We start from the raw sequence: 23,181 nt of genomic DNA on the forward strand, positions 1-23,181 counted from the left end.
AGCAATTTATTCACAGTTCTAAGCATCTCACAGCCTTTTTTTAACTCATTGAATAATCCTTTTAGGTTGCCCATAAAGCAGGTGAAATGCTTCTGCTGCAGTCCTAAGGCAGAACACAGACTGCATAAATAGCATCTAAATTACCAGGAATACAAAATACACATACAGTAATACATACCTACAAAGGCAAATTCATACTGACAGGACTGCAGTGTGTGCTTATCAGCAGCAAAACATCTCGGGGAAAAAAAAAGTGGCTTTATATTGAAATTTTGTATATATTTCTCTCTATATAAACACTTAAATACTATTTTTTTGCATGTTCTAAAGCCCAGATGCAGGCTCCTTTTTAATGAGCCTGCCTGCTTAAACATTTATTAGCTTAGAGATGTATAGTTTTCATAAAGCTGGCTGATTCTTTTTGCAGAATATCTTTGCAAAAAAAAAAAAGCTTTTTTTTTTTTTTGTGTACATGGCCTCAGTCCTTGCAACCTCCTAGAGAGTCTGTCAAGGCACAACTTAAAAGCTCGTTCAGGCGACCATGACCCCCTGCTAGCAGATTGTCTGCCTAAAAGGTAAGGGAAAGCTAAAAAAGAAGTAGAAACTTAAAAGTAGCTTCTCAAAGGCTGCATAGATCTTTTTTTTTTGTTAAACCTAAAGTGTTTAAAAGCTTTAATATTGATGGCCTGTCAACTTTGTCCTGATTCTTTGGCTTTCAGTTAAAAGGTTTTTGTTGTTGTAGCTTATGCAGTTGCTCTGTTGCTATGGAAACGTGACATCAAAATGACGTTTCTCTGTTTAAAAGCTTTTAACTAAATTCCTGCCTGTCAGATGTAGGCCCCATTTTGTGCACTCAAGCTTCAAGCTGTTGCAAAAAGGTTTCATATGTTCTGTTGTCATTCAAATTCTTTATCCACATATGCATGTCTTGCACTACAAAAAAACCTCAACTAAAAACTCAATCTATATTAAGTGTCCTCTTTTAAAACCCTTTTAGGTCAGTCAGCAATGGCTGCAGCAGAAATTCCCAGTTACATTGTCTCTTCTCAGACTGAGAAACACAGGAGGGCCAGAAACTGGACTGATGCAGAAATGAGAGGTTTAATGCTGGTTTGGGAAGAATTTTTTGATGAGCTGAAACAAACTAAAAGGAATGCCAAAGTTTATGAGAAAATGGCTAACAAACTCTTTGAAATGACTGGAGAAATTCGCCACGGAGAGGAAATAAAGATAAAAATTACAAATATGACATTCCAGTACAGGTAAGCTTCAGTTAATTCTTTTTATTTTAAGAGATTTTAGCAGGGATGGCGCAGTGATTTTTGCCTTTCAGAAAGAAGTCTCCTAGAGGAAATCTGTCGATAAAAGATTAAAGATTGTTCATATCGCTTTTAAAATTCTCTCTTGCCAGTGCTGTTACGTCATTGTTAATTTTTTCCCCCCATTTAATGTCAAACTCTGGGACAACTTTGTTTCTTTAAATTTAGCCGGCGTTGTTATGATGCAGAGGGATGGAAATGTATTTAATGGGGAAAAGAGATTTATTTTTTTTTTGCTCTTTGCTGAGGGGACTGCTTGTGTTAGCTTGGCAGCCAGTTCCTTGCAGTGAAACTCCTGCAGCTTCAAGTGGCCACTGAGGAATGGAATTGCAAGGCAAAGTTAAAGAGAAAAAAAGAAAACTAGAACAGGATGATGTTTGGGGGGGCTGATGCTCCTGGATTTTGGTCTCGTGAGTTGAAGGGTTACACTTCACGGGGCCAAGAATAATTGAATGTCTTATTACTGAGTGACACACATTGCTATAATTATAAGCAGCAGCAGTGAAAGAACTATTATATCTGCAGAGAGAATCAATGTGCACCGTCAATACTGCTCCGAAGGAGTCGGGGGGAGGGCGGAGGTGTCTACAAGGGGATGATAAAGAACAGGCAAGCAGTCAGGAGGGGAAGTTGGCTTCAGAAAATGAGAGGCATTTGTGCATTTGTTGTTTGCAGGGAGAAAAATAATTAGAACTTAGAAATATTTTTGTATCTTTTTTTTTTTTTTTTTTTTAATTCTTATCTGTCTGAAGCACAAACTGCCTCATACTGGAAATTCTGAGTGGTGATTTGAGCTATGTGCTTGTAATGCAAGAAAATCAAATATGTGACTCTTTTATTTAATCTCTCCTCAAAGCTCATATTAATAATAAAAAAGGTTATTACAGCAGGCAACCATGTTAAAACTGCTCGCTTTTCTGTAAGGCACCCTTACTCTATTTAATGCAGAGGCTGCTCATCAAATAGAAAACTAGGGAAAATCTTGTAAACCCCTTAACTTTGAATGTCCTTCTACATTTCTATGATCCACAAGCATAATGTTTAACATCATTTGCCGTAATACTAAACCTTACGTTATGTAGCAAACACGTCTCCAAAATGTTTCACCAACCCTGCTGTAATCCCTACAGTTTCCTTCACCCAGACTGTAGATGAGCAAGCTGGAAGCAGGATAAATTTTCGTCCAGCATCACCCAGCAATTCGCAGTCGGATGCAGATTTGGAAGTCGGGAGTTGCTGGCTACCAGGCTTTTGCTTAGTCTGCTAAATCTGCAGTCCTCCCTGCTGGGAATTGCATCTCGCAGCACTGAGATTTTACAGGTGTCTGTAGCAGCAGCGCTGCACGATAGTTAAGTGCCGTAATTGCCAAGTGGAATAGGTTATTTCTGTCAGCCTTTGTTCTAAATTTACAGTGTTGTCATCAATCAGAGAGTCTCATTTTTCCCTAATTAATGTTTTTACTTTAAAGTTGCATTGGGGGAAGGGAAGAAATAAAATCACTCGCATACATGCACTGTGTGTGTGTGTGTGAGGAACTGCACTTTTAAGAAATATCCTTCTATTTCTGTGAACTTCTAAGGTTGCTTCTTTCGCATGTTGTCACTCTGCTTTTCTATTTTGCAGTGCTTTGCAGCTCCCTGCTTATTGATTGAGATGCTAATTTAGGAGAGTTAAAAACTGCCTTGTGCTGTCACAGAGCTGTTTCATTCTGTGCTCTGGAATATGAAATGCATCTTATTGTTTGTTCACACGCCTGTGTGCAGTGCTGTCAAGGTGAGGTGCCACGGAGAACAGGGACAAGCAGAAGCTATTACTTACAGTTTCTAGATTTTGGGTTACTTTTTGGTGGTGTGTGAGGATAAGGAATGTTGTGGTTAAACTGTAAATGATGTGAGTGGCCACCGACTGCTGGCTTTGCTGTGAGGCAGCTGAGTTTAAATCCACATTTGGGTGCCTGCAGGACACTTGAGGAAGATGCATTACATCACTGTATTTCTGGGCATCATTGCTGCACTGTGGCACAAACTGGAAAAGAAGATCCTGAGAGCAGGAAAATGCTCTATTTTGAGATAATACTTTGTAATGATTACATTGGGTTAGTGAGTGTGACACAGGAGAACGTAGCACCAGTGGCAGGAGTGAGGAGGAGGCTGTTCTGTACCTGAGTGCTTATTTCTTCCCCCACTTCAAGATCCTTTACTTCTTTAGGCAACTCTTAACAGTGCTGCAGAGGTGGAGTGGCCTCTCATCTTCCTTTAACAGTCAGAAATGAACTGCATTCAAATATTTAATCAGATCATATTATTTAGCTATGTGCCACAATTTCATAAAGGAACATAAAACCTCTGTCTTACAAATTACTACACATACATATATGGATGAAAAAAAAAGTATATTTTTTCCATAAAAGGAAAAAGCAGCACTTGAATATTTCTACTAGTCTTTTTAACCAAGTTGATTTTTAAAAGTGCTATCACTGGCATAACTTACCCTGGGACATCTGTTGAAACAAATACTGATGATCTGAAATATATAAGGATCTGAAATAGAGAGCACTGAACATGTTTATAACGGTGATCTCCAGTTCGAGGAGCCCATGAGATTCTAAAGGGCAGTTCAGTAAATATTGTTTTCTTTATTCTGCTCACTGAAAGCCATTAACTATGAGTAGAAGGTGTCAAAGTCAGACACACATATGCCCAAGTAGGGAAGGAGTGTTTCTTGGCCAATCATTATTGCAGTTTCTGCAGCAATGCAGCCTCCGTGGGTGTGTGCAGTGGCAGGGGGCTCAGAAGGAGCTCCTACCCCAAGTATTCACCCCGGTTCTGGGTGTGTTTGGATCCTATGTGGGGTCTTGTCCTGCTGGATAAAGTAAGTTCAGGTTTAGTTCAGGGCACATGAGCATCAATCACAAAAGCAATTTTGGGTGATCATATCCCATTCCTCCACATCTGAGGTGAAAACATTATGCAAGTGTTAAAATGCCATGTAGAAATCTATTTTATCTCATTATTTCCTCCTCAGATTCTTGTGTTTATTTCTGCCTGCCCTATATTTCAGAGAGGTGAAAAGAGAATGAGAACATGTTTAGAGAACAGTTAGGCTGAGATGTGGAAAGCTATCTTTATTAAGAGAACTGGAAAAGTTTGTGAATGCTAAAGGAGTTTTAGAGGTACATAAAAATATGCACTGTTATTCAGGATGTAAAGCAGATTTTTTTTTGCCATAATACGAGAATTTATTTATTAGAATTGCAAGGCAAGAAATGTAAAACTAGTTAAAGTCATATAAATCTGTATTGCACAGCATAATAAGCACGTGGAACTCATTGCCACTGAAAATCATTGACACCTAGAGAGCAGCAGGTTGTTTTAGTATTATTATTTTTACTGAAGATTAAATTTATTAAATAAAAATACAGATGTCGTTTGTCTTCCAGTTAGGTAGAGTTATGAAAGACATTGGGTTTCAGGATATTACTGGCTGTTGATGGAAAAATAATCATGTATATTTATGGGTGAATGTGACCTCAAAAGCTGTCTGTCAAAATCATTCTTGAAATATTTAGCACTGACCTTTGTCAGAAGAGAGTCACCAAGACGATGGACTGATCTGGCAGTGGTTCCTGTATTCCTCTGCATTACTGTAGTCCAAGTGATTTGGAGGAAACTAATCAGGGAAAAAAATATACCATGACCTGAAGTAATTCTTACTGGAGTCTCAGTATATTAAGGGACCATTTCATCCACTGTGGAAATTGACTGGGTGGAAAATTCTGCACAGCACCATAGGTGGAAGGAAAATTCTTTTTGCAGGTGTATTTGAGTAAAGTTCTGCTTTTAGGATGTGCTGTGAAATCTGAAATATCTGCTGTGGATAGATCAGCCACCAGGTTTTTAATGTTCCACTTCAAAGACACCCGTGTGGTGAGCTGCATGAACCTCCCCATTTATCCATCTTGGAAGGAGGAAGGGCTGAGTCAAGCTTCCTGGAATTCAAAGTTAAGCTTTCAGATGTGCTGGTCATCAAAAATTTTCCTGAGATTAGCGAGCTAGCTCTTGAGGTTTAGCATCACTGAGAGTATTGCCCAGTTCTTTGTGTTACATAGCCTCCTCAGGGCTATCAGCTCATGTGAACCTGTAATTATTCCCTCTAAAGAAAGCCCTGTCCTGTCACTGCTAATGTGCTGATCTCACTGTGGAACAGTGCTCTGTAACTGCTGTTATAATATTGCCACTGACACAGTACACACTGGATTATAAAAGGAAGCTGGGTTTGCACAGCTTGCACAGTGGTCCACAGTTTTGACTGATTCCTTCTGATGTTTAAAAATAAGAACTGTGTGAATGCAAATTTATTATTTTCAAAAACACCACCCTCCCCAAAGCCTAGAAAACAGGATGCAGCTGTTGCTCTTTGATTTGAATTGCAGTCAATTAATGTTAATGATTGGTAAATTTGAATCAGTCTCATGATTTGAATGAAAGAGTAGTCTAATTTTTTATTTTCATGTGTACATGATAGCAATTAAACATTTTTGCTTGTGTAATCCGTTGCTATACTCTATGACATTATGCAACTGGAATATTTGACCTCTGTTACAGCAAATGATAAAATATGAGTGCAGCCAAATTACTGCAAAAAGTTGAATTTGAATATTTTACTCTCTTTCTCATTAATCTCAATAATTTATAGCAGATGCACAACTTAGTGTTGTATTTTCATACATCTTTCTTTTCCTCACCATTCATTGGTTCATAAACAGTTGCTATTTATTATTTATTTTGAAAGCTTTTCCTAGAAACCCCAGGAGATGGATCTTGTATCCATCCCTTAAGGCAAATAGTAATATCAAATGCTGCAATAATAATAATAAAAAAGCAATACTGCTTTGAGCAAAGCCTAAAAAATGAAGCAAGTTATAGATTGCTTGCTTTTTGCTGACTAAATAAGGATGATTTTAAAACACCCTTCTTTAGAACATAATAATGTAATAATTTTATTTTAGAAGGTGGATTAATAGGCACAGAGAATAAAGTCTGAAAAAGGTCAATGGCAGCACAAATGACTCAACAGTTGTCTCAGTCTATTCATTGGAGCATTTTGGCAGTGGGATCTCAAAGTCCATTAATTTGTTCACTTCTCTGGAATAAGACAAGCAATCACCTTTCAAATTAACTGGGTTGGCATGCTTTGGGTATTTGTCCACTGGAAATCTAACTTTGATCCCTGAGTTTTTGGAGAGAGTTCTCAGTTGCCTCTGCACTCAGCTGGATTTTAATAGAGCCTCATGAAACAGCAACAGGTCTAGATAAACTCAGTGTGAATTTATTTTGCAAACTCTGCTGACTTTCTCACTTACCTCTGTTTCTTACATCATTTTTTCTGCCTGGCTTGCTCAGTAAGGCAGTGATTTCCCCAGTTTCAAAGTGTTAATGTTTGGCTCATCTTGCTCTCACATTTCTGGACTATTGCATCCCAGCCTTCATATTGTCCTGTTTCTTTTAACATCCTCATGTTTCATTAAAACAAACAAAACCCCAACCCTACCTCTTGGAAGCAACTAAGATTGCTGTGATGAATTACACTAATGACTGACGGCAGTAGATTAATCTCTGCTTTAGGCTCCAGTTTTTCCAGGGTTACATTTACCTCAATGCAGACAAAAGCTCTCAACTGTCTCACCAGATTTTCTGGACTTCTGGCAGTTGTAGAAAAAATACTTAGAAGTCAGTAACTCCTGGAACTTGATATTAGTATTATGAAGGTAGCTATTTAGTTTGTTTTTACCAGAAAGCTAAACCATCAACCCTGTTCCAGTGAATGTTCTCCCTATTTACCTCCACCTGCAGCATTTCTATTTCTCTTCCAAAAGACTGACACTCCCTTTCCCCTTATCTTCTCATCTCTTCCTCTGTTTCATCCTTTTTCCTGTGTGTTTGAGCCAGACTCCATACAGGTAGTTGACTGCTGCTGGTGCTGCTTTTAAGCTAACACAGTTCTCTTGTCTACCTCCTGGTAGTGATCCCTTTTATTTAGCTCAGAGCTATGGTAAGCAGTCAGAGGTAGAAGAATTAGTATCCATTCAATGCATTGAGAGCCAGAGAAATACCTGGGTTTGTATAACTGCAACTCTACAGCTCTGTGAGCAGACAATGAGCAACAGCTCTTCCTTCAAAATTGTCATAGTTTGGTAAAAAGAGGGGGTCTGGGTGCACAGCTGAGCTCAAACAACAAGAACAAGGTACTCGAGCAAATTCCTACTCCTGGAAACTTTCCATTGAATCACAGAGTGGTTGTGGTTGGAAGGGATCTTTAAAGACCATCTCATTCCAACCCCCTCCCATGGGCAGAGACACCTTCACTAAACCAGACTGCTCAAAGCCCAGACAGTTCAAACTGGCCTTGAACACTGCCAGGATGGAGCACCCACAGCTTCCCTGGGTGACCTGTTTCAGTGGCTCACCACCCTTATTAAAAATTTCTCCCTTATATCTAGTCCGAATCTACAATAAAGTTTCCCCAGAGCCTTCTCCAGGCTGAACAAGCCCAGCTCTCTCAGCTGTCTCCATGGCTGAGGTGCTTAGGCACTCTGAGTATTTTTGTAGCTCTCCAGGTGGGGTCTCAGGAGAGCAAAGCAGAGGGGCAGAATCCCCTCCCTCAACCTGCTAGCCATGCTGCTTTTGGTGCAGCCCAGGGCAGTGGTTGGCTTTGTGGCTACCAGCACATTGCTGGGCCATGTCCAGCCTCTCATTCACCAGCACCCCCAGCTCCTTCCCTGTAGAACTGCTCTCAATCTCTTCATCCCCCAGCCTATATTTATTTCTGGGTTGCCCCAAAATCACCACAGGAATGGGTGATTTAATGAAAGGAGATACAAATGAGGCTGAGGATGCTTGATATCTTTATTTCAGCCTTCACTGCCCACATGTTTTAGTTGGGTGTGCCTGCTGCAGAATTATCAGAAATACCAGCACAGAAAAGGACTGAGTCAGGAATCTTCTCTGAAAGTTTGTGAAGATTGAGGGAGGTCCCTGGGGACTGAGGAAAAGCTGTTGAATCTTCAGAAAAGACAGGAACAGGAGTGAAAAATTCTTCCCTTCCACTCCTTGGAAGATCATTGAGTAAGCAATCCTGGAAGCAATTTCCAGTCATGTAAAGGAGAAGGTGGTGACTGGGAATAGCCAGAATGGGATTTACCAGCACTGAATCCCATCTGACTGACCTGCTTGCTTCCTGTGATTAAAAGCCTAGATCTGTGGATGAGGGTAGGGCAAAGCATTGTCTACCTTGACAGTACAAACCCTTTTGACACAGTCCCCAAGAACAACCTTGTATCCAAGCTGGGTTGTTTTATTCCAAATGGAAGGACTCCCAGCTGGGTAGAAGGCTGTCTGGATCTCTGGGCACAGAGAGTAGCTGTTAATGGCTTGTATTCTGCCTAGAGACTCATTCCCAGTGGAGGACTGCAGGGATTTTGTACAGCGACATGCCCTGTTTTTAATATCAGCGTTCCAAAGGAGAAGGTGGAGTGCATGTTGCCTGTTTTGCAGATGATGCCAAACTGGGGGGCTGCAGTCTGTACCTGTGAGAGCAGGACTGCCACTCTGAGGGACCTAGACAGGCTGGAGAAATAGGCTGATAGAGACCCCATCAAATTCAGCAAGGACAAGTGCAAAGTCCTCCTGCTGGGATGGCCGAATGCCCAGCGCTGGTATGGCAGGGGATGGCCTGGCTGGGCAGCAGCTCTCTGATGGGCACTTGGGGCTCTTGGCTGACATTTGGCAAAATACAAGCCTGTCCCCAGAGCAGAGTCAGCAGAATATCAGCTCTGAGCTCTTCCTGCCCTTTTTGACACAACGTTTTGCAGTCCTGAAGGCTCAAACCATGTCCTGTGAAGTCTTAATGCAGCTGCTGGACCTGGCAGTGGCTGAGGTGTGTCACCCTTGGCTTTTGCCATCTCACCCATGGGGATGACTGACCACGGTGAATGCACTGCATAATTGAAATGCAGTTTCAACCCCCATAGCTTGAACACATTGGGGGTTTCAAAACAGGCAAACAAATGTGGCATGTAGACTTGGCTACTAGCTTAGAGTCATAGTTGATATGTTTTTTCATGCAAATGGCCTAAACAATTGAACTAAAAATAATCAGTATTAATTGATGGTTGTTGTCAGGCCTGTGTTTAGCTATTTTCTGTCTGAGATGGATATGCATGTATTTGTAGGCTGTGCTCGATGTTCTCTGACTATGAAATTGCAGCAGTAGGTTGTGAAATATGTATGAAATTAAAATTTTGAATGCATAGAGGGCATAAAAAGTATGGATGGCTGTAAGGCTGTGCTTTGCAGGACTATGATGTGCATTTCTAAATAGCTGGAAAAGCTCATCAGACTTTGCAAGGGCAGGGAAAAAAGAATCCTTAAATGGCTTTGAAAGCTAAGCAAATCGTACTGCCTTCTTTTCTCACTAGTGGATTTCCCCTTACTCTGGGCTGAGAGCGGTTTAAAAGGAAGAACTTCAGGTTCTCACTTTTAAGTTTGGCACCATTTCTTCATGTTTACATGTTATTTAATTCTATCCCTTGCAGGACTGGTGTGGGCAGGATGGATTCTGAGACGGAAAAACCTGAAAGGCTTCAATGAAAAGAGGGTGGGCCAGGTGTCCAGGAATAGTTTTTATCTTTTTTTTTTTCCTGCAAATGCAAACCTCTAGCTGTGAGAATCAGATTTGATTCAGCTTTTTGTTAATTTGAATGAAATCTGGTTTATGAAAATTGAACATTTGTCATTGGTCTTGCTTTTCCTGTTGTGTTCCCTTCCTGCATTTTGATTTAGAGTAACAAGATCTGAACTGGGAAAGGCAAATGAAGAGAAAGTTTGGGACTCTAGTTGGGCTTTTGAACTTCTTTGAGAGGTATACTTCATCTATATACCTCAGTTTTATATTTCTCAGTTAAAGAAAATAAAATAACACTGAGTACCTACTGGGATAGCAGTGAACTTGTCTGAGGACTGAATAATAAATCTCATAATAAGATACATATGAAAGACAAGGTCATGGTTGATAGTCCACTGTAATTTTTTTGTGCATGCTGTTTCTAATGCATTAATAACTGTTTTAGTTGGTGTCTTTTTTTTTGTAAATTAATGATATTCTGTACTTTTGCCTACACTGATCTTTATTCTGTAACAAATGAACAGATGTCTGTATCTCATGGTTGTTACAAGGATGTTTACCAAGGCAATTCAGAGCTTTTAGGCAATATTAAAAAAAGGATATGCATTATATTTATAGCCACTTGTATTCATTATAGAAAATAAATATTCATTCTTCAAAGTGTGGAAGGACAGGGCTGCCCACAGTTTAGTAAAGGCTGTGGTGTTTTGCCTACTGCAATTGTCAGGAACTACTGTCAGATTGGTTAGTTGGGCATTCTGTAAGGGGAAGAAAATTATTCAACCACCAACATAGTCCTGTTCCCATCAGAAGTTGTACTGTTCTTTATTTGTATTGAATTTCATTTGGGGTTTACATGCAACTTTTTATCACAGGTCAAACCTAGGAAAAGAACCTGAAAGGCTTCACTGGAGGTTAAAGAAGAAAAGTGTCTAATTTTATTCTCATTAAAAGCATTCAGTTCGACTCCTAAATGTGACCAGAACAAATGTGTTGAGATAGATCTGCATGAAAAGTCCTTTTTGTAGGAAAACAAGCTTTAATGTTGTGTGCCTTTTCTTACAGGAAATTAAAATGCATGACTGACAGTGAAACTGTGGCACCTGACTGGCCTTACTACAAAACCATTGATAGGATCTTATCCAAAGTGACAGACCACAGCGATGTGAAAATGCATGAAAACCAGCAGCCAGGTCCTTCTACATCACAGACAGAGGCCTCACAGTCTCCTTCAGCTAAGTCTACACCTCTGTATTTGCCATATAACCAGTTTACATATGAAGGAAGGGAAGAATGCTTTGAAGATGAACATTCAGAGAGCTCATCAAGCTTACTTTCTTACAAGCTGAGGTAGCATCTATTTTTCCCTCTTTTTAGTGTTTTACAGAATGAACCAGATTTGCTATGGAAAGGGAACACCCTCACACATATTTGCCTAACAGCTCTTGTATTTTTTTTCCTGTAAATCACAAATGAGATCTGTTCCCCAATCTCAGCCACTTTGCTGAATTAGGGCATTTTCTTTATTCCCTTATGAAAGACTGGAAGGGAGTAGGAGAACTGGGCAAAAAGTTGTATATTATTGCCAAAACTCAGCATGCATGTCACGGCTCACATCAGGGAGAGTGTTCATAAAAAGAGTACAGGCATGTTCAAGAGAGTCCTGCGGTGCAATCAGAGATATAACATACTGCTTAGATGATTTTTGGCTTGCTCTCATTTTGCTTTTGATATGAGTATGAAATTTCTCTGGCTTCAGTTATTATTAAAATGGTGAAAAGATGCAAAATAAGTATTTCTATGGACACTGAAAAGCTGCTCATGCAATTTGGAAGTACATTGCAACATTTTAGATACAATTGAGAATGTAATTTTTTTCAAAGTAAATGCTAGTTTAAGATACAAACATGTGATTCCTTTTTTTTAAATATGATTGGAGTTCCCTGGAAGGCAGCAGTTTAACAAAAGGCAGGGTTGTACTCTTGATACATACTTTAGACTTTACTGGTCTCATTTTTCATCCAGAGTGGTGTGAAATAAGAGTTGATTACAGTTTTCTGGCAGGAAAAAAGTTGATCCTAGAGATCCTTATCATGAGTCTGTGAGGCTTTAACTGTAACAGTGAAATTACCTGTCAGTCATGGAACTGTAAAGATGTTGAGCTGGAAGAGGAACCAACCTAACAAGTTTGAATTATTGTTTCCAGACCCACTCTTGGATGAATAAAGCTAGCATAAATTCATTCAATCATTCAAGCAAAGAGTCCTTGAATAGCTGATTATTTTTTAAAACTTTTTCTCTTTTTTGGCAACCAAATATTTATTAGTGTGTATAACTTTTGAACTGTAACAACCTTTTTGTTCACAAGCAACAATTTTTTTCATCCTCGTTCACAGTGAGTAGTTGATATTCCTGATACAATGCTCGCTTGACTTCAGGATTTGCAAACTCCACAGTCACATTTCAGATGCAATAACTTTATTCCCAACTGGATTTACAATAACATTATTTAATATTAATTAGAAGGTCACATTTTGGCAAATGTCATGGAGTTTATTCACTCAACTATTTGATAACATCAGGCTTTTTAAAAGTGCTGGATGTTAACTTTTTTCAGCTTAGGGACAACTCCAGGACAACACAGGTTTTGTGTTGGGAGGACAGAGGTCACCACACCAGGTTTCACTGCAGAACATAGACACCCTCACAAAAATCAAGTTAATCAATGCCAAACCCACATCTGTTGTGCCTGCTGTTTGCAGATGGACCCTCACTCTCATGTAGATGCTTTCATTTACAGCTAGAGTGGACTTAAATCACTCAAACCAAACTATAGCAATAATTATTATTATTGCTATAGTGATAAACTCTGGAAAATTTAGGCTATGATGCATTTTAGCCAGCTTTAATGGTTTATTTTTCCTCAACTTTGTCCAAGGAAATTACCTAACCTGTTCAGGTAAAAACTATTTTAACTTTACTTGGCCAGTGTAGAGACTGCAGCTCATTTAAATCCAGCCTCTGGTGGCACAGGCTGGCTGCAGGTCTGAGGCAGATAATGCCACTTAGCCCTTGCAGTGCTGCTGTTGCCTGCTGGGGTGGCTGTTCTGCATGGCTGAGGGTGGTCTGGGAGCTGGAGGGAAGGGCAGGGCAGCTCTCAGGGTGGTGAGACCTCCATAAAACTGTTCCCCAGCTTAGGAATGCAGCCATGCTCTCGCAGTCTCCATTATTGGAGAAGAATTTTGTGCAATAGAATATTGTGCATATCATCTAACAGCAATACAGGTACACTTTCACAAGTTAAAACACAGTTCCACTGCGTTTAAAAAAGTTGAGCAGTAAATACCACATGAGAGATGATTGTAATATTACAGGTGAGCATTGTGATTGGATTAAAAATTAGAAGGCACTTATGATAATGGGGCATGTGTCTGGAAGGAGAAAAAATGTTATTCCTTTAGTCATAGGGGGTTTGAAAAGCTTGTCCAGCTTTGATCTGTTTAATTTAGCCTGATGAGTGAGAGGAGAGCAGGGAACCCTTTCTTGGCCAGAAGAAAATGCAGTGCTTGCTAATGATACCAGGTGGGTTAAAATCACTTAGAGGTGCCATGGTTAGACAAGGAAGTTAATTCTTTTAGAGTTACTAATGGAAAATTATGAACTGAGGAAGCAATTTCCAGCTTAAGCAATTACTGTGTCATCCTGTATTTGAAAAACACTTTGAAATAGCCAACAAGAGAGAAAAGAATCAGCGTTAAAAAATTGGGTCCATCTTGGCTTTTTTTGTCAATGCCCTTGCCTCTAAACAGTAGATGGTTGATCCAACAGATTCCACAAAGGAACTAAAGACAATTCTGGGTATTGAAGTCAAAAGAACATTTTAGGCCTTCAATTTTTCTATTTTTGTACTTTACTGCTATGCAAAACAATCACTTTGAAACATTTTGAAAAATATACACACATCTATATGTAAAATGCAGATGCCTTCTGCAACTGTATATTTTACAACTTACACTAAGGGAATTTTTTCTCCAGTAATAAAAATCCTAATGTTATGGCAACAATGGATAGTGAAAAAAAAAACTTTCAAACAGTAGTTCTAAGTCAACTTTTAAACTTCTGAAAACTTTCCTGTTATTCCTTTAAACTCTCCAACACAGCTTTAGAGTGCCAGCTTTGTGTTTGCCACAGTATCTTTGAACATAGCAGGAGGCTACTTGGCTATATAAATTATAACTTTAAAAAATTCAATTGAATGTTAAGCTTTCATGATAGCAAAAAATGTCAAGTTTTATGCTTCAATCAGTACATACATATTCTCAAGCTAAAAATAGTTGAAACTGGTTTTCTTTGCATTCTGTTTGAAAAATTTTGAGTTTGGGACCTTCTTACAAAACCCAGATTTTGCTTGTTAGTGATCATAGAATTAATGTAAGATAAAATTAATTTTAATTTTTGTTTCAAATGTGTAGCTGAAGAAAACATTTGGAATCCATTTAAAGGGGTTCCTGCTATTTGTTTAGTATTGTTCTAACACTGCTCCAACACTATTCTACTGTACAAAACATCTGACAATAATAGAATTATTCTATTGTGGTCATAAAATATAATGCACTGTGGTGGAGTCTTCTACTGCAGCTTAAACTTTTAAAACCCAGATTCCTGACACCACTATGACTTTTTATCTAATTGAAAACAGTGCTTTTTCATCCTGTGGATTAATTTATGGTCTTTGTTTTCATTGTAAAGCAATGACAGAACATTATTATACAGGCTGTGAATGTGGCTCAGATTTCACATGTTCTGCCATTTCTATTGTACTGAAAATAGGGGTGAAAGACTTACTTTCATAGATTAAAAGACCATAATAAAACCACTGTGTCACCTAATCTGACTCCTTGTTTAGATACCATTTGAATTAGGTTATGCTGATGTGGAGTCCAGAAATGTTCTGGAGGAGGTTCTGTGACATCTTTCCCTCAGCAGGGCACTGCTGCACTCAGAAGCCCCCTGTCTCTGCTGTCCTCCACTCCTTTGTTTCTATGATTTGTTTGACCCTGGGAGATGTTTTACTACATGCCTGGTTTAGATCTGGTAAATTCTGAAGACAGAAAATTCACTCTTCTTTCTAGTGATTAGAAACAAGGGACTGGTTTAAACAAGAGTTTGCTTATGTGAATTTAGTGAATGAAACTTTCAGATGCTACTTCTTACCTTTCTTTTCAGTATACTGGTGAACCTTTCAGTATTTTTTGCTTTCTGGCAAGGTGGTTGTGTGCCATGATTGCAATGTCTTTGGTATTTTTAATTTTTTTCAATATAGATTAATTAATTTGGTACAGAGGCTTTACACAGGGAGAAAGAATAAGAATTGGTAACATGAATTAGCCAAGATATGAATTAAAAGAAGTCCATTAAAACTTGGTGATGATGCTAATTTGGGAAACAGCAGCTCTGGCAAAGCCTTTACTATTTCTAAAATTATGCCACGGCTATTTAAATCTGAATGGGCATCATCTACAAAGAAGTTTGAGCTTTAGGCTATGTGCATTATGTAGTGCATCTTAACTCATTATGCAGACTTGTTATCCTAGCAAGGTGCTTTGCCCAGGCTCCAAGCCATTTTTGTGGTTCTTTTCTGTGCTTCACTTCAAGGATGAGCCTCGTTAATTCCTGAATGCATTTGAATGATTGAATGAGCCTAATTCACCCGAAGATCCAGGTTGCCTCATCCTCAGTCCTTATGCTCTGAAGATCTTGGTATCATCTCTAATATTAATAGTGCTTATTTCTAGATCATTGTTAATTATTTTTCATAAAGACATGGGTTATGGAGGTCTGCTTAGATTTGTATGTAGCTAAAAAAAGCACAAACCAGTGCGAAGCAGCTGTTTGGTGTTGAAAGCCATAAATTCCAGGAACTGATGGTACTGGAGACCTGTTTGCTGTGAAATAGTCAGAAATGAGGAACTGTTGTTATGGTTTTGTGGAGATAATACATTTTGATTACTCTTAGTATTCAACTCCTGCTTCATTAATTATTCACACACATCCCTGAAAAAAGCTGGATTGGATAAGTGTAAGCAATCAATCAAGGAACTTTTAATTGAACAGTGAATTAAACTGATATTAGGTAGGCAGACAGCAAATGCATTTGAGACTTGCCTAATATGTTGCCTGATTATACTGGGAGGTTTTGCTTTGTTCCCCCTCATGTCCATTACACATTGTCATTTCTGCTCAGTCTCCTAGATGAGATGGAACAATTTATTTCCCTTGCTTTGCTTCCTTGGAAAGCTGTGTCTGTTTTAGAGCATAGCATGGAAACAGCTTTGGGGGGTTCTCCTTGGAACTCCACTGGTCCCAATGCCAAAGCTCTTCCCTACTTCATTCATGTGGTCAGGGGATACCAGTGCCACTCGTTGGAGGCTCCCTGCTGTAGACACTGGAAGCCCAAGAGCACTGACAGTGGACTCAGGGCTAACACCCACCACAGTGGCAGGCATCAGCCCCTTCCTAGTGCCTGGTGCACCTTTTTATACCCTTTCTTCATGTGCATAACAGGTATTTCTTATTACTTTACAGTTAGGTAGCAAAATATCCACAGGTGCCTTCTCTAATCAGTCATGCATGTTCTCATTCACTGCTCCATGCTCTAAAAAGTTATTTATCTCTCTTGTTTAGGGGCACAGCTGTAGCTTATTAAGGTGAAGGTTGCCTGCAGCCTCTTCCTATCTTACCACAATTCCTCCTTTTTGCTTTTTAACCACAAATGACATTTATTTCCACCAGTTTCTCTCTTGGAAGCTAGTAGCGCTCTGGAAACTGAACCAAAATTTGGATAATCAGGCTGTTTTAGTCCATTGGAGATTTGTAGACAGGACTGCTACGATTTTTTTCTCTCTTGCAACTTTTCAGTCATTGCAGTTATCACATCTGTCCTTTGAATTTGTTCTTTCATTTTGGTCTTTGCATTTTGGACACACAGTTTGGATTTGCTGCACCATGCCAGGTTCAGTTTACTGAACTATAAATTGCATTCCTCTTTTTTACATACAGAACATTTTTCTATTGCCTCTTTCTACTTGCCCTTTCACACCTCGCACAAATAACATTTAAAAAAAAAAATCACAGCAGAATGTCCAAAATAAAGTTTTCTTCTGCTGACATTTGAATCTGTATTTCTATGTTTTCAGATGCTCACCTGGGGTCAGATGTCTCTTTTATTTTTTTCTTCCTTAAATCATCCATACTTCTTCAGGCTTTCACTCTGCCTGTTTGCTTGGCTAGGCTCTACCACCAGTTGCTTTCTAATCCACCATCTTGACGCTCATCACATCAGAGTTGCCATTTGATAGTGGACTCATGGCTAATACCCACCACAGTAGCAGGCATTAGCCTCTTCCTAGTTCCTGGTGCACCTTTTTATACCCTTTTTTTTTTTTCTTTTTTTTCCACATGCATAGCAGGTGTTTCTTATTACACTACAGTTAGGTAGCAAATTATCCATGGGTGCCTTCTCTAATCAGTCATACACCTTCGGTTCACTGCTCCATTCTCTGTCAAAGTTGCTTATCTGGCTTGTTTAGGGGCACAGCTGTAGCTCACTAAGGTCTAAGTTGCCTGCAGCCTTTTCCTATCTTACACAGAGTACCAGCAGATTGTATTTGAGGTAATTAATTCCCTAGACCCCTTTTTCCTGCGATTTTCCTCAAAATCTACCTTCAGAGACTAGGCTTGGCAAAGAGGGATGTGCTTCTTCAGCAGAGGCTGTGGATGCTGCCAGGATCTGTTGCACCTCTGTTGTCACAGAGCTGTTGGCTGCACAGGAATGCAACATGGAGAATGGGCAACAGAAATCTATTGATGCTACAGCAATTGTCAGTCATTTCTTGTGCTCGTGCCTATGCATTGGCAAACTAGGCATGCTCTTGGCTGAAAATGTTTGAGGATACTGATGCTGGTGGGTATCTGGGTGGTGAAGCTGTATTCCTATCCCTGCTTCCCCCTTTTGTATAGGACTTTGCTATAAAAAGTCATTGAAAGAGAGGATTGACAGAAGACATGCTGCCCAGGACACCTAGAACTTCTCAAGAAAGATGGCTCAGTACCTGAGGAAACACTTCAGGATTCAAATAACTCCTTCAGGCATCACTGGGTATTTTACATGGTTTTGTGTTGTGAGTGTTCTTTGCTTGTAAATTAGATTCTTTAGAGCTTTCTTTTGTAGAGCTCTTCTCAAGAGCTCCCTTTCAGGAGCTATTCTGCAAGAGGAGAGGAGAGGATTGTGAGAGTTGAGTCCTTAGTGTGAACTTGTGAGTGACCACAGAACCCTTTCACTGTCAGTCAGTGGAAAGAAAAGGAGATTGGGACCACCATCAAAGCTAGGGGTTTCTGAAAATTTCTGAAATAAGTCTTTCTTTTCAATGAAGGCTAATTACCACGTTGTGTTTGTTATTGTAAACAAATGTAGAGAGTACTTGGGAGACCTTGAAGAATCCTTGTGGTGTTGCTTTTGGGGGCCCTTCTCTGTGCTGAAACACAATTCTGAGCTAGCACTCTTCAGTGAGTATTTTTTAGTTATTAGCAGACTGCAGATACTGCTGACACAGTAAGAATTTGCTGCTTTTTTCTCTCTGAAGCTGTGCAAGACAGTTGCTGTCTTGGATGCATGTTTTCATGTCTTACAGTCTTTTGATGGATTTAACTGAAAAACAGGTAAAATCCTTTACAGACTCTAGGAAAACACTTCAAAGTTTCTTCTCTCTTAAAAATAAGGCTTATTTTAGATATTTCAATCTAAATCACTTCATTTCTGGTTTTTATGTTTTGTTGTTATTGTCTCAGTTGAAATTAAAAACCTAATGGTGTCTACTGTTACCAAGGAAGCCACACAATACTCAGTGTATCTCAGTATCACTGACAAGCCTCAGATATTCCCTCTCATTCCTTATTGTGGACCATTCTCACCAGTGCTTATTTTGACAACACACAAGCCCTCTTGTGGAGTGAGCTCATACTGGTTTCAAGACGTCTTACCACAGCTACTTTCTAACATTGTATAGGGAAGAAAATAGAGATTCATCAGGTTTTCAACATTTAAATCCTCTGTGAAGACAACTTTAAATTCCAAAGGTGGCTTTGGCTAAAATAATACCACCATTCCAGAAAGTGTCTTGCTCTGCCTACCAGAAAGCGTGCATTCTTTGTGAATGTGAGTGCAGTGATGGGAACCTTGGAATGACAGATTCAGTGTTGTCCTTAGACTGCTTGACCTCTTTGAGAACCACATTTGAAGTAATTCTGGCCCTTAGAGTTGATGGGGACAAACAGAATTTTGTGTCAGCCAAGACCCATTCACACAAGATTGTGAGACTGATAATTTTGGTGATCAGCAGCAAGCTTGATGCACAGTTTGAGCAGAGCAGCATGTATTTATTTTATGCACATTTATTTGATGCCCCAAATCAATTATGTTATATAGAATCTGCAAAGCTGAGTTTATTGTATACCTTCCAAAGTTTTATTTAGCATAAAGTTGATGAGTTCTCATTTGCCTTAGCATCACTGTACCAGTATAATGATCATGAAGTCCTTTGAATTGTGAAAGTATCCTTAAAGCCTTGGATATTCTGAAAGCCAGTGGTTTTGGTTTGCCCTGTTAGTGTACATTTTTGAAGGAAGACTGTTTTTCCTTCTTGCCTGTGCACAGGGGGATGGCACATTCAGATGACTAGACAGCACTCTCTTTCCCTCATGACCAATTCTAATTTTTTTTTTCTGTAAATTTAATAGCATATATTTTAATCTACTTGTTTCTTTCCATAGATCTCACCCTTTTTGGGTCACTGCACTCTTAAATGTCAAGGAGCTTGTGTCTTTTTCTTATATTTGCATTAAGCCTTTCAGGTGCTAAGGATTGTTTATCTCTCTTGCTGACAGATCTGAATGTCACAGTCACTGCTGCACAAAGCCTGTCAAGTAGGATAAGAACATAAATCAAATTATGATACAAAGCTGCCACAGCTGAGTGACCTCACCCCCACTACCCTTCTTCACATTAATAAAAACACATTCCTCAAGAGTTCAAGTTATCCTTATTCAAGGATCTCTTAAAATCTGCAGCATGTTGACATGGCATGCTAGTCACAACTGTACTACCTCATTACTGCATTTCACTTAGGAAGGATACTGCATTTGGCAGAACACGACTGAGATTGCTGTTTGTGTCAAGGGACTTCAAGACACATCATCAGGTAACTTTGATGTTGGGGACTCCAGTCTGGAGCTACAAAAAGAGTAAATGAAGACATGGACTATCACTTTAAGTTAGGAAAGGAGTTCTCCAGCTCTATCTGGAGGTTTCTCAGATGTGTAGTACACTTACACATATGCCTTCTACTTGCCTTTCTTCCTCTTTCACATTTTAACATGATTCCTTCTTAGATGACAGGTTAAGGGACACAGATTTGTGTGTGTGTTCTCACTTGTATGCCATGGGGGTTTTAACTGTGTTGCACTGTCACCCCAAGTTAGAACAGCCATGTGAACAATGCACCTTGAGAGCACTCTCTTTATTGTCATGGATAGCTCTCTTCCAAAACAGAAACTCAGCAGGATAAGGCATAGAGGAAATTCTTAAAATAGTCCCCAGATTCCACAGGGCAGTTCTGCATATTTCAGATGAGGATGTACAATTTGATACAGGCTTGTCTCATGTCTATATTCTGAGAGAGCCAGAGACATCCTGCTACAGGAATATCAACATATTGGCTACATAGACAGACTTGGAAACAACAATCTAGTGTTCTGCGAGGGCTACAAATGCTCTTTTTGAATCTCAGAACTTTAATCCAATAGCAATTAATTATTGTATTTAATACACAGTCTTGCCTTTATATTATGGTGAAAACAAATTTATAGGCTGAATATTATAGTGTGCTTGAAATGTCTGCTGAAATGGAAGGTGTTTGAAGGGGAAAGTGGTTTGTTTTGTTAGCTCCTACTTGATTAAACCTGTCATTAACCTAAATATGAGAAGAAGGTAGCCATAGGATCCTGCATTTGTGACAAATACTTTTAATTAAAAACAAAATCATACAAGCACAACCGGCATATGGTTCTAAAAGTAGATACTAAATTCTTATTAAAAACAATAAGATGTAAAACTTTTTTTTTTTAAACAATCTGTAATACTATGCAATAATACATTAAATACTTATGTCTTGATAAAAACTTGAGAGGAAATTTTTTTGAGAACACAGGCGTTTAAAAATATGACTGGGTTGTAGCTTTGCCAAGAATATGCTATAGAATTTTAGGTTAACTTTTTTTTTAAATAAATATGAGTTTAATTTTTAACAAATATTCCCATTTCAGAGCTGAAGAAAGACCAGTTAAGAAAAGAAAAATGCAAACCTGCAGTTTCCAAAAGAAGAAGCTAAAATTAATGGAAGCTATGTTGGAAGAACAAAAGAAGTTGAGTAGAGCTATGGAAGAAACCTGTAGAGAAGTGCGCAGGATTCTGGATCAGCAGAACATCATTCAAGTTCAAAGCTTACAGCTACAGGAGAGAATGATGAATCTACTGGAGAAAATGATCTCCAAGTCTAATGTGTAGTTTCCTCTGTGAATGCCTCTGAGATTATTATTGCTATTATAGATAATCATTTATTGCACACCATATGTGTGTCTGTTGCCCTATTCCCAGGTTTTCCATGGAAATTAAAACCCTTGTGTGATCCTAGTTCAGCAAAGAAAACAGATAATGCAGGGCGAGAGCTATCCAGTATGATAAAATTAGTGCAATATATGCCTAAGTTGAATTATTTTTATATGGAAAAGTTAAGGGATAAATAGCTCGGGGAACTGAAGTACTATTTATGCCTAGGTCAGGTATTGTTTTGCAAACAGTGGTGTTGTATATTGCTTCACATCAAGGACTGACTGCTGCTTAATCTGTTTTAGGAGGATGAAATAGTGCATTTCTAAACATGGTAATTGCACCTTGACTTTGCTGATGATTAAACCCTGTTTTGGAACATATGCCTGATTGTATAAGTGACCTATGGTTCTTGTGAAGAGCTAGTTGGGACCATGAGATACATAATTTTAAACTCCATGCCTGATATGAATAGTACTCAAAAGTGTGAGGGTAAAAATAGTCTATTCAAATACATTTTTTGATATAAAAAGAACCCCCCCCAGACCACCTTACTATATACTGAATACTAAAATGTATAGAAGATACTTGAAGTTGCTTTTGATATTAAACATTTAATTTTTTTTCATTATTAACTGGAATCTGTTGACTTGACAAACGACCAGCAATGAAAACTTCCATTTATTCTCTATCCCAAAAGAAAAATATTGTACTGTGTGTATATACATATATATAATGTCTATCAAATGAAATAAAGAGAAAGAAGAAACCTACTCCTTATTGCTGGGCAGATAGCATGCTTTGGGACAGCAAAGAATACTGGGAATGATAACCACAGCCAGAGGTGGAGAGTTATTAATTGCAGTGTAAGGATCCGCGGTGCTGATGCCCAGAATGCAGAGCTGGCAGTCAAGGCGAGCACTGAGCAGCTCCCCAGCAGCATCAGCCTGGGGCACAGCTTGGTGAGCAGTTCACGCCTGGATGGGGCTCTGCCAGGCAGATCCACAGGGATGCACCACACGAGGGAGCCGCAGGCACAGAGGATGGATTGTATCCAGGCACTGGTGATGAAGCACCAGCACTTGCTTGGCTTTTCCATGAAACATGACATTGAAATAACCTTTCACTTAATTGGAAAATTGGCCGGCAGAATTCCCTATGTGCCACTTCCTTTTGTGTTCTCCTTACAAAACATATTTCTGCTGATTTTACTATAGGCAAGAGCAAAGGTTGGATTCCAGTATAGAAACTATAGAATTAGTACAAGGAACTCAGGTCAGTTTCCATTCTTGCTATTGAATAATGTCTCCTCTCAAAACTTCGTCTTTGAAAGTGTTTTCATTCTCCCATATAACTTAATGTGTTTTTGCCTATGTAAGGTGAGCTAAAATATTTTAAAACCCAGACACAACAAATTAATCTCTAATTATACTTGCTGAACAGGATCAAGGTTATACTCACCAAGCGAATTAATAATATGTGGAAATATTTCTTAGACAATCCTGCAGGTATGAAGAT

General features: G+C 39.0%; 1 protein-coding gene across 2 annotated transcripts; it reads left to right on the forward strand.

Moving 5' to 3' along the window:
• Nucleotides 1–491: 491 nt before the first annotated feature.
• On the forward strand, nucleotides 492–22,436 carry MSANTD1 (Myb/SANT DNA binding domain containing 1). 2 transcript variants are annotated; one of them, XM_085059695.1, is made up of 4 exons: nucleotides 492–575; nucleotides 998–1,262; nucleotides 11,067–11,351; nucleotides 21,381–22,436. In XM_085059695.1, the coding sequence occupies exons 2-4, from the start codon at nucleotides 1,009–1,011 to the stop codon at nucleotides 21,619–21,621; spliced, it is 780 nt and encodes a 259-aa protein (XP_084915821.1). In that variant the 5' UTR covers nucleotides 492–575; nucleotides 998–1,008; the 3' UTR covers nucleotides 21,622–22,436. The 2 variants fall into 2 exon arrangements, with proteins under 2 accessions (XP_084915821.1, XP_084915820.1); XM_085059694.1 differs by lacking the exon at nucleotides 492–575 and having other exon boundaries at nucleotides 848–1,262.
• Nucleotides 22,437–23,181: the final 745 nt, after the last annotated feature.

The sequence above is a fragment of the Lichenostomus cassidix genome, chromosome 4, assembly GCF_008360975.1.
Source record: "Lichenostomus cassidix isolate B80296 chromosome 4, HeHo_3.0, whole genome shotgun sequence".
NCBI lineage: Eukaryota > Metazoa > Chordata > Aves > Passeriformes > Meliphagidae > Lichenostomus > Lichenostomus cassidix.